Source organism: Cyprinodon variegatus, unplaced genomic scaffold (genome assembly GCF_000732505.1).
Source record: "Cyprinodon variegatus isolate N-32 unplaced genomic scaffold, C_variegatus-1.0 Scaffold78, whole genome shotgun sequence".
NCBI lineage: Eukaryota > Metazoa > Chordata > Actinopteri > Cyprinodontiformes > Cyprinodontidae > Cyprinodon > Cyprinodon variegatus.
The window spans coordinates 567,486-587,886 of NW_015150531.1; the positions used below are offsets into that span (position 1 = coordinate 567,486).

At 35.0% G+C, this 20,401-nt stretch overlaps 1 protein-coding gene across 1 annotated transcript in view; it reads right to left on the reverse strand.

Moving 5' to 3' along the window:
• The window catches only part of ctnna2 (catenin alpha 2), a 406,153-nt gene that overhangs the window by 377,641 nt on the left and 8,111 nt on the right, over positions 1-20,401 (reverse strand). Inside the window, exon 2 of the mRNA XM_015372952.1 lies at positions 5,701-5,807. Coding sequence (XP_015228438.1) covers positions 5,701-5,802 — 102 coding nt within the window. The 5' untranslated portion in view covers positions 5,803-5,807. The remainder of the gene's footprint in view (positions 1-5,700; positions 5,808-20,401) is intronic.

Here is a 20,401-nt window from a genome sequence, read left to right on the forward strand (position 1 = left end):
GTAATCAGAAGACCATACAGGCACAGCGTGTTTCTCGTAACAACAAGGAAATATGAAAATTAGATTAATTTAAATTGTAAAAACATTCAGTGCAACCTTTTGTCATTTTTCATTGATAAACATTTGGTTATTATTATGCATAGTTATCTAAATAAAGCATTAATCTTAGACTTCCCATTAGACTACGGTGTTTAGTTGATAGATTTCAAATCATACATTGATTTTCATAGTTGAGGAAAACTTTTTTGAAGTAAGATCCCTCCATGCTGGGGGGGTCAGACTTAAAGGAAATCACAGACTAGTGTTTGAAGTCCTCCACAATATGAAATGGGTCCACAGAAATGGTTTGAGCACCTTATCAGGCATTCATCCTCGGTTTCATCCTCTAGGTTTTCCAGGTAAAACACAGTGGGTTTAGAACTCAAGGAAACAACCACCTGGAGAGACTGCATGTCTCTGTTCTTGCCTGGAAACATTTTGGAATAGTAATACTGGAGCTGCGGCTTTCTTCGTTTAGGTCCTGGATCCGTTTTTACGTGACCAAATCTCAGATGACAGAAAGTTAATGACTAAATACATGTGCAAATACTTTTAAATAAAATTTTAACTGTACTGTTGGAGCAGATCTGCTTCAGTTAAATTATATCTATTTGATACTTTAGTTCCTGATATCTTCCGGCAGGTTACATTGTGAGGCTTTCAAGGATGTGCGGCGCTTATCTCCGGCTATCATTGGGCATCATTGGTGCGCTACACCTTAGACAGACCACAGGTCAATCACAAGGGAACACAGTGATAGCCAGGATAGACACTTATGCACACTTCTCATATCTGGGGGCATTAAAGATGAATCAACTGGTCATGTTTTTGAATGTAGATTGAAGAGAACCAATGTGTAGGGAGAGCTTACAAATTAAAAATGCCGAATGATCTCAGGATTGAATATCAAACCTAAGACACTTCTGTCGCAATGCATCAATGACTCCATCCAAATAAAGCAATACTTAAGGACTGAGGATGTAGCCAGCTTTCCAACCATCTCTTATTTATGGTTATCTGCATTTCTTGGGTCCATGTGATAAAAATATTTTATAAATGCGCAAAGATCATAAATTTTTGCAATTGATCTTATTGCATGTATACGTCACTTGATAGTCGTTTAGCCTACATTTATCTTTGCAAGAACATGTTTTTATTTGCATGACATGGCTCTCCACCTATAAACTGGGTGGAGTTTGCTGACAGAGATAGCACTGCAGACTCAGGCCAGCTTTACTACCTTCTGCTCCACTTTCCACCAAAATAGAGGCGATACCACAGCACAACTGAGTCAATAACTTCATAGACTAGAGTGTTTTTGATTTCCGGCAGAGAGAAAAACATGTGAACAACTGAACCTGTGTGAATGAGGGATCAGTGCGTGTTGCTCACATCTTTCTGATCACCTCCATGGAGGAGAGACAGAGTTCTCTAACGGAGTGCCTGTTTTGAATAGTCATATGTCTGAATCAAACAATTCATTAAGGATAAGACAATTCAGCATTTCAATGCTTTGAATAACATTGCTTTCAACCAGCCTGAGGAGCTGTCTTGTTTTAACAATCACATATCTGTAAGAGTCCAATACTTTCCCTTTTTTCTGTCCTCATTTAGACTTAGACTTACTTAGACAGATTTATTTGTCATTTTTTTACACAAGTTTAAAACAAAAAGAAATTTCATTTGGAGCAGCTCTCTGGACAATTTAATCTTTTTAAAAGTGCAGCCTTGAAAAATAGTTAAAAAAAAATTACATATAAAAACAGTAATATAAACATATGGCTGTAAATTTACAGTTTTAACATTTTTTCTAACATTTTTCATTTCTCTCCCCCTGCTTTAAGTGACAGGCCTCTCATTGGTTGAGATGCACAACGATGCCCATAAAAAAACTCAATACTGATCAACATTCCGACCAGGGATTTGTTTATGCATTGTGATATAATCTGAAAGCAACCTTATAAAATAAGTTAACAACATAAAAAATCTAGTCTGCCTTCAGAAATTATGGATATTCTGCTCATTAATTTTCTAGTCTGTACAGTGTAAAATCAACCTGATGACTCTGGCCCCTTTTCTGTTTTTGGTCCACCTGTAAGTGCATATTGGCCCCTGCCTGGGACCCCTATAAACAATGTCCGGCTCCACAAACGATTGGGGACTACAAACTATTCTATGCCAGCCCCTAAAGCAAGGATGTCAGAATCTGGGTCCTAAGGGTCGATGTTCTGCACCATTTAGATGCATCTCTGCTGGAACACACCTGAATCAAATAATTTGGTAATTTGCAAGACTCTAGAGAACTGAACATCAACTGAGGAGGTTATTAAGCCATTTAATTCAAGTTAGTTGGACCAGGGAGATATCTAAATCTACCCTCTCGGACTGGAGTTTCACATCCCTACCCTGAAGGCTTCTTCTTATAACGCTTTAAGTAAATATCTTTATCGCACATGCTGTAAAGGTTGTTTACTCTATGGCAGGAAGGATTCTTTCACACAGAACAATAAAGCAAGACCCTCAGTTTTAGTTATAGATCTGTCAGCATTTCTGGCCGTGACATAGTTGGTCATGATAAAAAAAGACTATTTCGGTGTCAGACATACATATTTCTCTATCCTCCCAGAGCTTCCTTCTTCACTTTATCCAAACATATCGAATACGTTTTTTCAGAAATAAATTGTGGCAGATTCACATTAAAATATAAATTATTTTCATAAAAAAATCTACACTAAAAAAGTGGATAAGGTCACAGTCCACTTTCCTGCCAACATTTTATTTCCAGGTCATTGTGTTATTTTTTTTGCTTTAGTAAATGTTATATAATTATTTCTTTAAAGTATATAATGCTCAAAATGGAACAATAACATTAACTTGGATGTAAATAATAAATGATTATAAGATGCATCAGTTCAAAGACTTTGAAATAGAGGTTTATTAGAATACGTATATACAATGAAGAAAAAATATGTCTGCTGCCAACTTTACACAGTAATGAAGGTGAAAGGAAAGAATTTATCTAAAAGCTTCTCTGTCAAAACAGGAAGCTTTTCTATAGATATAAAATCAAGACGTTAATAGGAGGGTGTTTTTAATTTGCAAAAAAGTCTCCAAAAGACATATAATTTGGTGTAAAGGTAGCCAAGCATTACTATGTTGGGAAAAAAATCCATCAGCTTCCCATCCCTTGACATTCTGCAATTAGTTACCTGTCAGTCTTCTGACCACTCAGACGGAACAAAGAGCAGATGTGGCTAACTCAAACCACCGTGCAACTAAGTGAGAGTCATTAAAATAATTTCTCTTACTGTCTGACTGTTTCATTTTCAGACAGTTTCATATCTTTTTAGTATTTTAGCAGCGTTTGTCCAGAAACTTTATGTTAATGCAGTTCAAAGCAATAGGATTAAGCAAAGCTTTTATTCCAAAGAGAAAGGGTTTACTTTGTTCAATGTGATGTAATGCAATTAAAGTCAATTATGCAGAAACCTAGAATAGTTATAAATACATAAAAGTCGAGGATTGGTGAAGTTTGAAAACCAGCAATACTTCAAGTTAAAAAAGGCCAAATGAAACATCAGGGTTTTACTGCTGAGCATTTGATATTATTCATTTAGAAATGACTAATTTTCTTTGTGACAGAAGCAAATCAATAGCCAAGTATTGACACGTGGATATCATTTCCAGGCCTATATAATAACTAGGACCTGTCCAGGTTTTAACCCAACTCTCACCTACTTTAAAGACTGCTATATTATTATACTCAATGGATGGATGGATGGATGGATGGATGGATGGATGGATGGATGGATGGATGGATGGATGGATGGATGGNATGGATGGATACACTGACTAAATAGCCAAATGCAAAGGTTTTAAAAGCACTAAACATACAGAAAGACCTAGACTTAGACAGTACTTTATTGATCCCTTGGGAAGACTCCCTCCGTAAATTAAGGTTACTAGCAGCTTACAGGGCAAAAAAGTATTAAGTTAAATTAAGTTAAAATTAAGCAACAAACAAGTATTAAGTTAGATCTTATTAAAATGAAGCAAAATAAAAATACAAAATAAATATGGAGTTCAAATTTTACAGAAAAATAAAAAATAAAAAAAATAAAATAAAAGTGAAGGAAGAGATTATATTTAAAACAACAATATGCAGCATGGTAACACTCGTGGCAAGTTGACAAAAACAGACAAACTCAGACTGTTATCTAAAGAAATGATAAGATTCAAAATTCTACAGAGGCTCAGGTTTTACAAAAAAAAAAAAAGAAAACTGATATGCTTTCTGAAAAAAACAAACATATTCACCAAAAGAAGCAGCTAAGCCAAACAGATGAAAGGGAGGATGGATCTCAGGATAACTTTGCAGAGATCATGCACCAGGTTAAAATAAGGGGATTTGATTAAAAATAAAAAGCACTTTGAAGTCAACCAAAGAACATCAGACCACTGGGGAAGGCTGCTGGTACACTCGGTAATCTCAGCGCTGTCAACATTGTGTCTCACACAGACAAGGATGGAGACATCATGTCCTGCAGTGAAAATTTCATCTATTATATTTTAATGGAAATAAGGTTGAGATTTGTGCATTAAAGCAATTCACTGGCAGATATTTATAGAGATTTAAAAAGACAATCTATAATTGTTTAATCTTCTATTGACTAGGGTGCATTATTTAGCCTTCATGCAAAACAAATAAAGATATATGCTGTTTCTAAAATGTTAGGGAAAGAAAACACCATCTTTTAAATTCAGAACAATGTAATTTAACACAAGGCAGCAGTGATAAAAACAATAAGAAACATAAAAAATGTTGTGGCAAAGAAGTTTTTATGGTTAAGATCAATCAGAAACTTGCAGGAAATGTTGCTTGTTCACTACTACAGTGCATGTAATGTGCTGCAGCAGTAAAATGCAGACTGACTGTAAAAGTACATATAGACTCTACATATTTTAGTTTTTTATGATAACATTTAACAGTAAGTGAATCAGTCATTTTTTTATTTTTATGGCAGTGACTTTATCCTCAAAAGATCACACACTTAATAGAAGAACCAGTGCACACCAGTGAAAAAACAAAGAAGATTGTAAAAAGGGATCTGCAGTCTGATATCCTCATTAGTACCAATTTAACAACCCTTCAAAAACAAGAAAATGAATGTGCATTCTTAGTTTAATTTGTAACAAAAGCGAAAACTGATTGTTGTTTTTTTTCATTTGACATGTAATATGTATGTTGCACTGTTTTCTGCAAAGTATGAGTACATACCTCACTAGCAGGTTTGGTTTTCTGAAACATTCTCCTTTTTTTAATTCAATCTTATTTCCTTCTCAGGAGTTTATTTAGTTTCTATAATTCAGTCCTCCAGCAACCATTTATCATCTATCTTACATAAAGTACGGCTGTCAATTAAAGAAGAAACTCTATTAGGGCTGAGAGATAATGTAGCGAAGGCAAAATGGAAACCGAATTGTGCAGTATTTTAAGGAACTTATGGCTTCTTTATAGAGTAAAAAAAACAATTTAGAGGGAAAATTAAGTGAACTGGTTTTGCTCATTATTACCTCACATCATTGTTGCATCAAAATGCTTAGAAGAGGGTTAGGGTTAGAGAGATTTATTTAGCCACAGAAAGTGTTTCCTGCATTTACCTGTGTGACCAAGGGCTCCAGAAGCCTCTCCACAGTCAAGGTACGGATTTCAAGACTCTTTGGGTCCCATTTCAATAGAATAGGTGAAGTGGCAGTCGTCATGGTCTCTGTTGGAATTAGGACAGAAAAAAAGTGAGAAAACAGAGCATATCACGATCTTTTTGGTTTACAGGAATTTATGAGAATATTTATAAACTCCATGTTTTAAGGTTGTGTGCCAGTGGTACTCATAAAAATAGGCTTGGACCAATTCATCCACTTGTGAAATGAGTTGAGTCAGTTTGTTTGAAATGCTATCCTAACTTTGTACATGTTTTGCATATTCATGAGTTTGTTTGTAATTCTTTTAATTAATAATCAGACAACAAATTGTGCTTTAAAGGAGAATTTGAACCAGGTATAAATAAAACAATGCCACTGAAAAAAAGGTTTTCATTCCAAATACAAAATGTTTATACATTCTGTATAGTGTTTTATTAATTACAGCTCTGGTTTGGTTGTTCTTTTAGCAAATGGCATTTTTAAGAGTTTCTGTACTCCAGTCAAGAATGAATCAATTACTAAATTAGTTGACAATAATTCAAATAATCAGTTAATGTGATTAGATTTTTCTGCCCTTCTTCCAACCTATTTAAAAAAAAAAAAAAAGTTCTTTAACATTAACTTATTATTTTGGTATTCTAAATAAGTTTGAAGATAAATATGCATAGAATTGTTCAGTATTAAGTAAATATTTTCTAATTAACCCTTTTTTGCATTTACTGGAATATTAATCGCCATTTTAAAAAGACTAAATGTCTCAACCTATGAAAATTAAATATCTGTCAACTTATCGAAGCAAAATTAAAACCTTTTGTCTGCATAAACAATTAAGTGGATTTAAATAAACTATTTTACACAAAGGAATAAAAAGCAGAACAAATAGATCTCAAGACTTCAATTTAAAATTTCCAACAGGTCATGGTTGTCTTTTGTGCATATCAAATGCACATGTGCTTTAGACTCCCCTAACAATAGGACTTTGCGATTGCAGCTATTTAATTAAAAAATTGATACTTGAATTGCTCAAAGAACATTTCAGCAAATTAGAGACTGCCACATCAGCTTTCAACACTGAAAAAAGTAATGCATCCGCTTTTGGCATTTAATTAATTATATTTAGTTACTTAAACACAATTGTTTAATGTCCTACCCTGCTAACGTGAAAAAATTGTGTTACAGTAACTAAATATGATTAAAGGCCAAAATGCATTATTTTTTCAGTGCATGTGACTTCAGGTCAGGCCCTTTGTGGGTTGATAATGTTCATTTTCACCAAATGACATCCTTTGGTTTATATATATAAAAGATATAAAAGATCAAATCAATGAATTCAGCAAACCACAAGCAGAAAATAAAATAACCAAAACGGGTGCAAATCTTTGTAAAGGTGGGTTCAATTTGACACAACGTTGGTACAAAATATCCTGGAGTAGCCGGAACAATAAAATTGCTGGAGTATGAAAAACTGAAAGCCTAAAATTACTTGGTAGGGCATGTAAAGCTATGCATGTTCCTCTAAAGCCAACAGGGCCATTTGAGTGCACAGAAACATTTTGCTGGGGCTGACTTCGTTCAGCGCAGCTTTGTAGCTAGTGGCTGCTTTTGTAAAGCCACATTGTGATGAAAATCACTTCTATTGAAGGAAACATTTGAAAGGGGGTTGAGTAACAGTCAGCAAGTTCTGACTCTATTCATCAAAGCCTGGGGGACAACAGCAAAGCATAAAGAAACAGTTGACCAACTTCTTACTACTAAAAACTGTGGTTACTTAAAAAAAATGAATTCTAACACGAAAGTACAGTTTTCTATAATATTCAAATGACATAAGTTATTAGATTAGACTGCAGAAGGCTCTTACTCGTAGCAAACATTTTGAGCTAGTTGTTATTCAGGAGAGTTTTGTCCTACATTTGTCCACAGTCTGAGTAGCATTTTGATTACTTTAAACGTTCTTGCCCTTTAAGAACATTTAATGAAAACCTTAAATGGCAAAAATGGAGCAAAAAGAAAACTTTATATAGTTTGCTAAGGAAGTACCCTACCAAAAAAAATTGAGAGAAGCCCTAGCTAGAAAAAGTATTTCAGAGCTAGATACTATTTCAGAGATCAGTTTCATATCTCAAAGTTCTCTTCCCTAGTGGATGTTTCAAAATAATTTAAATTTAGCAAAAGTTACATAAGATTCCTCCAGAGGCTAAACAGCTGGCGCACAGTGTGCTGTCTGCAGTAGACAGTGCTGTATTTGGCCATCTGAGACTGACCGAGAGCTCTGCCAATGTAAGGGAGGCAAAAGGGGAAATAAAATGTGAAGAAGTAAGACATATCTGGGCCAGGGGCTTCTTAGAAAGGATAGACAGAAGAAAATTTGATAACACTGATCAGATTACTCCCTGTTTCTCAATGACTTCACAATAGACCATGATTCTGAATAATTTCTTAGAAGCTTCCATCTTAATTTATTTAGCATTTTCAAAGTCACATTTTGAGACAATGAGTTGGACAGTGCTCAACATATTTTTGGGTTAAAATCGCCTGCACTTTATCAAGTCTAAGGACCCCAAAGATCTTTACACCACATTCAGTAATTCGCCCACATATTGATGGTAGTAAGTGACATTGTCACAGAAAGAGGCCCTCTGACCACCATCAGTAAGCGATGCGGGTAAAGTCTCTCGTCCAATGAGAAGAACACAGATAGGCAGAGAGGAGGTTCAAACTTGCAACCCACTAGTTGAAGGATGAACTCCTTTTAAAATTTCACAAATCTGTAAAGGTTCTGGTGAAACGTGTGTAGAGAGCTTAATGCATCCACCTGCACTTTCTATCAACAACATGATCTAAAACTGTTGATAAACATAATATAACCAGAGACATGATGGTATTTTAGCAGATTTTTTTTATTACATGGATCCCTCTCAGCCTGAAATAAGCTGACTGAGTTTAGGCTTGGTTTATGAAAGGTCAGCAGTCATGCAATCTGATTTCCATAAATTAAGCCAAGCGTCTCACCAGCAATTATTTTTGCATGGGTGCACTTATGGCCTTTATCTAAGCAACGGAAGATCCAGTTCCATTCATAAAGCTTGGGCAAAAAAAATAAAAAATGAAAGAAAATCCCTCCATTCCTGCTTTAAAAAGCAAATGTTGTTGGGGTGGATATTGGGTTAGGACACAGAACAAATCAAAACATGTTTCATTCATTTAATTTATCTAATTATAATTCATTTCAGGTCTTAGGAAGAGTTTATCTTTCGGTTGACAAAATAAACAACAAAAAAAACTGTTGGCTTGATACAAAAAAGATTGGGGTGTATGGATTTGATAAAGCTTACACCTCAAATTATAAGAAAAAGGTTAAAAAAAAAATCAACCCTAGACTTAAAAGTCATACAAAACTCCTACACGGCACTAATATTATAAATAAATAAAGGTAACTTTATTCCAAAGTAAAACCATGCACTGACAGCTTCAGCAGGAACATACAAAGTTGCTGGAGCACTGCACAAACCGTATTAACTGTATTAACCGATTTTTTTTTTCTTTATTTTTTACAGGGGATTTTGCAGGTTTCATTAAGTGCTGCAATTCAGCATTTTCAGCAGTATCAGAGCTGCAAAGCAGCCCTTTTAATGCTCAATTCATCACTAGCCTGCAGATATTGTGCCTGCTGAGTTTGGCAAAGAAAGCTCATCAAAGTGTGGTTCTGTTGTTAATTAGGTTTCCTGTTTTGTGTGTTGGTCTAAAAAAGTACTGCAGTTGTCTCGGTTCATTTATCATGTCTGCCTACTCAAGATAAAATGCCTTGTGTTGACATGTTCCAGTATAGGAATAATTGATGAAGGAAATTTGAATCAATAATACTTCCATCAATAGGTAAGTCGCCAAAATGTTCCCAAAACAAAGTCAACCGAGAGCTTTTATTGAATAAAGATTTAATTAAATACAGTATAAGTCTTGCTTAAAGGAAAGTGATATTTGGATCAATCTTTTAGATGGAGGAATGGAGATGGTCACTGCTAAACATATGCCAACATATTTTTTTCTCTACCAGGTATTACACACAATTTGAAGCTATTTATAAGTTAATTTAAAAAACAAAATTAGATGTGAAACAGTGACCCACAGAATGTAGATACTAATTAGAGGGATAATTGATGTGGTTTTAAAATGTTTGTCCAGTGCTTTGTGGTATGTTCTGTAATACTGAAAAAGTAATGAGATAAAGTTTTATGCTTACATTGTAGCGTTGACTTTAGGGCAATACAATGACAATTAAAAACGCTTACATCACTCCAAGGATGTATGCAGCGACAGTAGAGAGTAGGGCTGAAACAATTAATTGGGATTAATCGATTATTAAAATAATCCTCAACTCATTTAGTAATCGATTAAATGTTAACTGGAGTATAGAGACTGTAAAACAGGCTTTTAGCTGACTGAGCAATCTAATTAGGGCAGCTATTATATCAAGATTGTGAAACAATATAAACAAATGTGTTATTTAAGTTCAAAAACATTTTCCTTTGTTTATATGCTCTATCCAGAACGCCTCAAGTGAAAAAGTTTACTTTTTCGTGGTTTAATAAAAAAAAAAAAAAAAATATATATATATATATATATATATATATATATATATTTTTTTTTTAAGGAAAATTTGGCGATCCGATTTTTTTTATCGAAAAAATAATGGACGGATTATTTGATTTGCAAAAATAATCGTTAGTTGCAGGCTTAGTAGGCAGAGAAAACAGGAAGAAACCACCAGCAGATCTAGGCTTACCAGAAGGAAGAATCCATAAATAGCTTCTATTTTAGAGAGGTTAAAGTATTGCAAAAGACTGCTTGGATGCAAAATTTGTAAGGCATGCAATACATTTAAATTATGCATTCCTATAATTTAGTCTGCTGGATTGACTCTCACTGTCCTTTATGCTCACATCTGTTATAGACTTCAGCCAATGTCTGATGTAACTGTCTGAGCTCAGCCATTAATTCAATAATTTCGTCCAGCAAAATTTATTTGAATAGGAAAGGCAGACTTATTGTGTCATATATTACTAAAATAGATATTGTACTGCATGCAAATAATGTATTGTGTCTGTAAAGTGCCTTGAGATGACATGTGCTGTGTCTGAAAACTAAATGGTTACCCTATGCACAGAGCAGGGAAACAGGGGAACTGACAAACTGGGTAGTGAGCCATATAGGCCAATGCAAAAAACAAAAACAAAACAACAGCTGTTCTTTTTCCATTTCCAACTTTTTTTTTTTTTCTGAAACACCAGCTTTAAATATACAGTTTAGCTCAGTTCATTCTAAACTATTTCAGAATCTAAATTCTACAAAAATGGGGTAAGATCCAAAGTCTTGTAGGATACAGTGCCACAGTCCAGTGTTCATTTTAGCCACTTTGATTCTCCTTCTGATAATTTTCCTCTCATCCATTACAGGACAGACACAGGCAGAATAAAACATATGCATTGGACAAACACAGGCTCAGTATCACATATATCACACTCTGTCACTCCTGACTGATAGATAGGTTTCATAGCAAAGTTCTAAGATTGGCAACAACATCAGAGTTGTAATGATGGGATCTGAAGCAAGTTCTCCACATGCTGCTTTCCAAAGAAAGTTGGTTGATTTGCCAGTTGATGCAGGGTCTCCCGAATGGTGTTTGTTTTTTTATTGCCCATTAAACAATATTACCTCCTGTTCTGCCTGTGTCAGCTCTTCTCAGAAATAAAGCTGATGACATAGCAGAGAGACAACTGCTAGTGGATGTGAAGTGAATTGGCCAGGTGGTTACCCTGAGCAATGTCTATCTATAATTATTATTTTTCAGTGTTCAATCACTTTGGGCCACAGTTGCATTTATAAATTAGCTCAGCCTAAAAAAGTAACCATGACATGCATTTACTTGCACCAGGTTTTATGTACAGTAGAAGCAATGACATCTGCAGGGTCACTTTTCCCGAAACAACCACAAACGTTTTGTACTTCTGACAGCAGATGCAAAATCCTAGTTTTTTCTAACAGTTTAAATTGACCTGTGTCAGGCTAAGGCGTTTTTGCTTTCCATAATCAGGTTACAGGCTCTGCAACTCAAGCTGTTGTTCCTGGGTTAGAGGTGGGTTACAGGATGTGGGAGCAGGAGGAAATCAAGATTCTGTGGTCCAGTTCTGTGCTGCTTATGGTGCTGCATTATCCTCCACCTTGCATGTGCAGTCAGATCAATTAGCCCTGATCTGAACAACATGATCATAACAAGTGTTTACATATGTTCTAAGAATATTACAGATCGCAATAAATCACCCTTTGAATCTTTAAGGCTGAATTTTGAATCAGATGATTTAAGTTTTAATTTGTTGCTAAAGTCTGGGTGAAGGCTCTGTGCTTCATAGGAGTGAGGATCAAAAACCTGAAATGCTTCCACATTACAGTCAGTAAAAGAAAAGCATAACAAGCGAGTCAAGCCATACCTAAACGTGCTGAGTTAGTACTAAAGTAGGGGGCCATATACAGAGGCTGCTTAGACAGAACATTTGTCTTTTGTTCTTGCACTATTGTTCTTGTACTTTGATGCTTGAAATATTTGTGTAAATATCATTTTTAAAGGAAAGATTATTTGGATATAAGCATCTGAACATGTATTATACAACATGAAAGTGGTTTCTTGGCTACTTTATGCACAAACATGTCAAACAAAATCAGTTGATTTCTAAAGAAATACTTTAAAAGCTATTGAAAAGACATGGGAATCATTTAAAAATGATAAAATAATTTTAAATACTTGAGATTAATAAATTAGTTTTTAAGTATTTCATTGATAATAAAAGTAAGATTTAGTTTTTTAATATTACTCTTTTTAAAGCTGGAACCAGTCTTACAAGCAAGACCACATAAGCGAGAAAGTTTTACAATATTCTAATCATTGCTTTTCAATGTTTTAGTCTCTCTTAAGGTCAAGATAAAGCCATATTTTTTGTACAAGAGTCCCATAGAAAGATTTAGGTTTTAGGCCATTCCATGAAAAAATATTAGGTACTGATTAAATATATAAAATGTCCAACAAAACAAAAAAAGATAATACAATCTTGCGTATTAAGCTGTACCAGGTTATTAGCATACCAAGGTTTGCAGTTTCTTGCAAAACAGTAAAATGACTCATCATGTATTAAACTGTAAGGATTAACTGCTACTCAATTTTTTTTAGAGCTCAGATGTTTTTCCTCTGTGACTGAATTTAAAGAAACAAACAACAGCAGAGAGGATGGATACAGTGCCCACTCGGGCTTGTGAAGGAAATCAATCAGAACAGACTAAACAGCCTCGTTATCTTCTATTTTTAGACAAAATCACAGCTGTGAAATGGTATATACAAATACACGAGCAGTTATTTAATCAAAAAGTTATTAATTGTGCAAAATAGCTGTGGTTTTATGTTGTATTTGAACGCTTAGGACCGCCTATCAATTGTTTAAAGATTGAAAGAACATCATAGACTGATTTTCATCATAGACCCCCCTTTTAGAGGCAGAGATTAGTATTGGATATTGCAGGCTAATAAAGAACCCAAACGACTGCCCATTCCTAAGTTGCGGACCAGTTCCTCTGGTTCAATTTGCATGATTTCTAAGTCAAAACTAGTTTTTAGGCTACTATATAAAGCTTGAAACTCAAAACTAATTCTGATATTTTTAATTGAAAAAGCTTCCTGGATAGGAAGCAAAACTTCTTCAAAGTTCAGTGGATTACCTTTTTAACTTTTTTGAAATCATAGACTGACCTTTGCTAATGCTCTCGTGCTACAGTTACACACTTAGAGAAAAAAGGATAATAAAAAGACATTATACCAATAAGAACAGTTGATTGTGAGGGCTCTGTGAGTTAATGCACTTCATGGAACCACGTTTGAATATTTCTCCAGGAGTTACAATAGGCACCAGTTTAATAGCACGGTTAACAGTATATAGGCATCAATGCCACTACTGTTCATTATTTTAAATATAAAGCGACAATTTGGGGTCTACATAATCAACTAACTTTTCTCATAGACATTTTGAAACTTTTAAAACCAAAAAAAAAAAAAGAAATGGCTTTAGACATATGCTTGTATTTATAAAACGGAATCTTCCTGCAATCCCATTGTTTTGTCTTTAATTAAAAACTACAACCATTTTTTCCCTTATGCCACCTACATGATATATTTACTTTTATCTTCATAGATGGCAAATGTTTAGGACACAAATTTAAACTGCTTATAAGCACGAAATGGGCCTCAGGGCTTCTTTTTCTCTGTTTATCCAACTAACTTGGTGAGTACAATCCCTGTCACTTGTCATTATACGACACTGTATACATTGACACTTGACTGACCCAAATTCAGAGCAGAGTTAAGCACACATCCTTGCATAGAGCAGCAGGGGTATCTCTAAAAGCAGATGTCAAACCGCAGTGTGTCAGCAATCCTTCCTTCTGTGACTAATAAAAATCTGTAAAAAGCAAAGTAAGAGGACTAAAAGTAACAACACAGCCAAGCTGTTCTGGGAAAACATTTTTCAAATTACTGATGTAAACACAGTTTAGCGTTTTCAAATTAACAGCAGTTCCTGAAGGGCTATGCCTTTACATCATACATGTAAGACATAGGCTAGATGAAGGGTGGATTATAAATAACTGTTTTTTATTTAATTTTGTGACCCAGTTCTAAAAAAAATAACATTGCTGCATTTTCAATACTAGTTTTTATTTGCTATCTGTATTGACTTTGATGAATAATATTCTTGTTAACTCAAATTACACTAAAATTCTGATTTAGACATATATGTCCTGGGTTTTTTTTTTTTTTTTTTTTTACATCAGATGGACTTTTTGAAGAGTTTCTGTCTGGCTTTAGAGCTCATCATAGCACTGAAACAGCTTTGGTGAAAGTCGCTAATGATATTCTCATGGCCTCAGATACTGGACTTGTATCTGCACTTGTTCTGTTAGATCTCAGTGCTGCATTTGATACAGTAGATCATAATATTCTTTTAGAAAAACTGGAATATCTTGTAGGAACAGCACTAGACTGGTTTAAACCATGTCTATGGGACCATTTTCAGTTTGTTCACATTAGTGATAAATCTTCCTCATGCTCCAGGGTTACCTGTGGAATACCACAGGGATCAGTCTTTGGACCAGAGTCACTTCATCTGGGTGGGAATAAATTTTATCTGAATAAATTTCAGATAATAAAAAAAAAATCTTGGTGTTATTTTTTATCAGGACCTGTCATTTAAATTCCATATGAAAGAGGTCTCTAGAATTTCCTTCTTTCATCTGTGGAATATTGCAAACATTAGAAATATCCTGTCCAGTGGTGACGCTGAGAAACTTGTGCATGCATGCATTTATTACTTCAAGGGTGGAATATTGTAATTCTTTAATATCAGGAAGTCCACAAACTGTAGTTAAAAGCCTTCAGCTGATCCAAAATGCGAAATCATATCTCTCCTATCCTAGCTTCTCTTCATTGGCTTCCTGTTACATCAAGAAAAAAAGCACTCGGAGAGCGCAGAGATTATCACAAAGAATAGTTTTAAAGCAATTCTGAAAAGTAGACAGGGTATCTAAAATTGACAGTAGGTTCCAAAGGAGAGGAGCCTGATAACTAAAAGATATGCCTCCCATTCTACTTTTAGAAATTCTAGGAACTACTAACAAACCTGAAGATCGAGAGCGAAGAGCTCTGTTAGGAACATAAGGAACAATCATATCTCTGATATAAGATGGTGCTTGGCCATTTAAGGCTTTATATGTGAGAAGGGGGATTTTAAATTATATCCTGGATATAACAGGGAGCCAATAAAGGAAAGCTATAATATGAGAAATATGTCTCTTTTTAACTATCCTTCGATCTCTGCCTGCAGCATTTTAGATCAGCTGGAAGCTTTCCTGATCATAAAGACTAACAATAGTCCAGCCTTGAAGTAACAAATGCATGAACTGGTTTTGCAGCTTTACTTGTGAACAAGATATTTCTCTTTTTTGCAATGTTTTGGGATGAAATAAGGAAATTCTAGAAACAATCAAATAGTATATGCTATGAAGGAGCTAAATTAAAACAATTATGTCTTAAATGAATAAAACCAAATGTAACAGAACATTTTGCTAAAAAAATACAATTGCTAAAAAGCAATCTTTTTTGCTTGTATTAGTAACCAACTACAGTTTGTGTAAGCAGAAACACAAATGATAGAGCATGTAGTCTAAAGGAGTCCTTGCTTGGGTTTTTCTCCTTCTGTGCTTGCACTATGAATATGGTTATTCAGCCCCAGCCCAATAATTCCATTAGAGCGGTGATTAGAACTAATAGACTGCCATTTCAAAGTCCAGCATCAATCAGACTTGTCATTTCTCTAAATTAATTACATTGTAAGGAATGAGGAAATGTTTTTCATTGTTCTGTAGCTCCTCAGAAACCATAAAAGTTCATTTCTACTTATTTCACAAATATTGCAGTGTATGAAATTAAATCAATTTAATATTATGAGGAAAATAGTTGCTTGAGTTCCAGTGGCACTTACTTCCACAGGCAACTCCTGCTGCTTCAATGTCAGAAAATAAATTTGGCAGACAGCGGCAGTAAAACGGCGATTATAAAGTTACAGCTAAGGAAATGTCAAATATAGGGGAAATATCATTTTCGTCTTTTTTGTTAATCATACCCAGACATAAATACCTTGATGGGAAAAAAACAGAACACAGAAGCAGTCTTGTGAGGATTTGCCAAAATAACAAACTAAAAAAATAATTACACCAAAGCTCACATTATGAAATTTAGCTTTTGCTTAGAGAAAAGTTCTTCCTTTTTCTTTATTGTTCTTTGAAGGATAGAAATTATATGAGGAAACAACACTTAATCATAGAAACTAGTTTTGCACAAATAGCATAGATGGTACCAATTTGAATATAATAATAATTGAACTTTATTAATCTCACACTGGAGAAATTTACCTCAACATTTGACCCATCCCTTAAGGAGCAGAGGGCTGCCATTGTGTGGCGCCGGGGAGCAGTGTGGGGTTAGGGCACTTGCTCTGACCCAGAGTGGAAGCCTGTCGGCAGGGGTGTCAAAAGTACACACATTTGTTACTTAAGTAGAAGTATAGATACTGCAGTATAAAAACACTCTGGTAAAAGTTGAAGTATCAACTTGACCTCTTTACTCAAGTAAAAGTGAAAAAGTATGTGGTCCAAAAACTACTTAAAGTATAAAAGTATAAAGTAACCTTTAAAAAAAACAGCCAGATGCCACTATATGAATTGAAAGCTCAATTTTTTGAAAATTTCGAAAAATTGTTTGAGATAGGGCCAAGGATGAGGGAGGTCATATTGGTCTCCGTCTCCATCTCCCAATACGCTCTCGCCTGTGTCCAACCTTTCAGACATTTCATCATCTTTTTCTGAATCTGACATTGTAGCATGGCATAGACAATTCACGTTTGCAGTGTGTTGAAGAACACCTGTTGCTTCTGATGATTTCCTTTAGCTAACCAATGAGTGTTTGTGTTATATGACTCATCCAATTACACTAGTATTCACTAGTTGTGGATGGCGCCAATGATCTGCATTGGATGGCACACATGACGTGAAGTAAATATTTATAAACATTAAACTGAAGCCAAGAGTAGCTAGTAATGTTAGTTTTAAAAATGTAAGGAATAGAAAGTACAGATACTTGTGTTAAAATGTAATAAGTAGCAGTCAGAAGTAGGAAAAAAAAACAGTAATGGAGTAAAGTATAGATACCTAAAAAGTGTACTTAAGTAGAGTAACAAAGTATTTGTACTTCATTACTGAGACACCTCTGCCTGTGGGGATCGAACAGGATACTTGGAACCTTCTCGGACACAAGCGTACTGCTCTAATCACTAGGCCAACACTCCTCTTCCTCACCTTCACTCCCCAATTTTAGTAAATGAACTAAATTTAGACAGCACTCTATACAAGTCATCCTAACCCTTCTGCTTTATTGTAGAGTAGGGAAAATTAAAATTAAAATCCTATAGGGCAACTTTCAGATATCTCTCTGGTCCAACTCACCTGAATCAAATAGCTTAATTACACCCTCAGTTGATTCAGATGTGTTGCAGCTGAGATGCAACTAAAAGGGGCAGGACACCGACCTTCATTGGCTGGATTCTGAAATCCCTGGTTTACAGGCTAGAGAGGTCTGACCTTGTTCTGGATTTGTCTATCACATATCAAGCTGGAAATAATAACAATTAGAGATTTTTGTTCAGTGGGAAGAATAGTGGGCTTGCAGTTTGCATATTGGTGTAAAAATGTGTTTGTTTTAATGTTAGGTGAATGCTTCTCTAAATACCCACAGTTCAGCAGCTGTTTAAAATTAGAATAAACATCTTAAGTGTGGACATTTTTGGTGAATAAAATTAAAGTTAGATTTTTCAAAGAGTAAGAAAAAGAAGAGTACTACAAAAGTAAATATTAATAAATAATACATTTTATGTTTTGCTTTTGTGACAACTGCTGAGAGTTTCCTTTAATGTTTTAGCTACTATAAAAAAAATATGACACAAATTATCCAACATATTTTAGGATACCCATCATTTCACAGGTACCAGGAAGGCTGTTTCTTACAAAAACTTGAGTCATCTGACTCTGCTTTCAGAGGAGGTTTATTATACAAGATGCTGGATTTGATAATCTTTAGAACCTTTGGACATTTTAGTTATAGACAAGGAGACAGATGTTTAAAGCATAGTATAGCAGAATATGCTAAAACACAAGTCAACTCCAATGGTAAAATCAGTAACTACTAATATATAGACTGGGTGAAGTTATCTGCTCCAAAAAAATAAAAAATAAAATTATAAAGGACTGCTTACAGCAATGAGGTCTAGAGGCAAATACCTTGAATGCTGTAAACTAAAGCTAAATTTGGTATTGGCAGCTCAAAGCATAACAAATAATATTAGATATCATCTACAAATATTTGACCAGTGCTCATTAATCTGCTCCTTTAAAAATTGTTTTTTGCTAAAACAGCTATCAGGGCATCAGCGATGAAATCTAAACAGTACTATGATGAAAATAGTTTTGTGTTCCTACATGATTAAATAAAAGTCAGCTGGACTTTTGTTCCTTGAGGAAGTGACCTACGTGATCTTAATTGCAACTCCAGTTATTTTCCCTCATAAAAGGCTGGAACCCTCAGTCCCTGGTCAAGAAGGCAGAAGCAGATTTTGTTTTCTATAAAAGGACCAAAAACTTAACTCTGCTTTGCTCATATTTAGAAGTGGCCTAACAACAGAAAATTGATTACCAGGACAAAGCTCATAAAGCATGGGGGAGGAGCTGTTCACAGATGTAATACCATTACAGTGGTGAAACTTTAGAAAAACAAAAGTGATATGACAGGAAGCTGAGCTTTTTATCGAATGCTTACAAATAGAAAACCTGACATTATCCCAACCCCACCAACACATAGCTTTTCCTTTCCATTGCAAGAAATGATACATCCAAAATTAAAATATCAGTGGAGCAATCAACTAAGATAAGAAAACAACAACAAAGAGTTTGTGGTATTTGTGGGTGGCTGGGGACAACCATGCAATATGATGCTGTTAGCAGCAGTTTGGTATAAAAGCCCAGCATTTTTACTCTCAGTTCTTTGGAGAAATGATTGACGCCTACTCTTTGTCCATTACAGTTTGCACCCGATCCTCCTGGAACTTTATTATGGGTAATTGCACCATTTAATTAAAGTTCTTAGCAAAATATTGTGCACATGAAGCTATTTATTGGCTATAATTTTTGGAACTAAAAGATCTTTACAGGGAACCAACAAGCTCTCATGTTCTAAATAAACTAAATAAATTATTTTTGATTAATAATCATTCTCAAATGGCACTAGTACAGTGTAATAACACACAAGTGGATACAAGTAGTAGTAATGAAGATAGTTATTCTCCACTTTGTTTTGTTTTTTCAGAAAGAAATTACCAAAAAGTATTCTGAAGTGGCTGCGGCATACAAATGTGATAGGGCCATGTTTATAAAGAGAGGAGATGTAAGCCATTGGCAATGGAAAATTGAATCATTTAAAATATATACTGTCAAACAAACATACCAACCAGCTTTAGTACACATCATTAAGTTCTCTCCTCCAACGCTGAGGTTTCTGAACTATAAAGAGTGAAGTAATTAGCTCCGCTTATGGTCTCCTATTAATGGATCTTTTAGAGCCGCATTATGTCTTTATTTTCCTTCTAGATCTTTCTCTTCCTGTCATAAAGTAACAGACTCAGTAATCTATTTAAAGCCTCTTTCCCACTGAAAATGCGGGTTAAACTGGGTTTTTCGACCCATTAACAATTGGCATTTGGCCCCCTTCCCACTGGCAAAAAAAGCTGGGTCCAACCCCTCGCTGGCAAGCTATGTGACCTCTGTCAGTGTGACAGAAATCAAGAAAGTAAACAGTAGAGAGCAACTTGGAAGGAAGCCAGGGTGTATTTCATCCATCCATCCATCCAACCATCCATCCATCCATCCTCTTCTGCTTATCAGGGGTCGGGTAGCAGCAGCTTCAGTAGGGAGGGCCAGACGTCCCTCTCTGCAGCCACTTGGGCCAGCTCCTCCGGGGGAATCC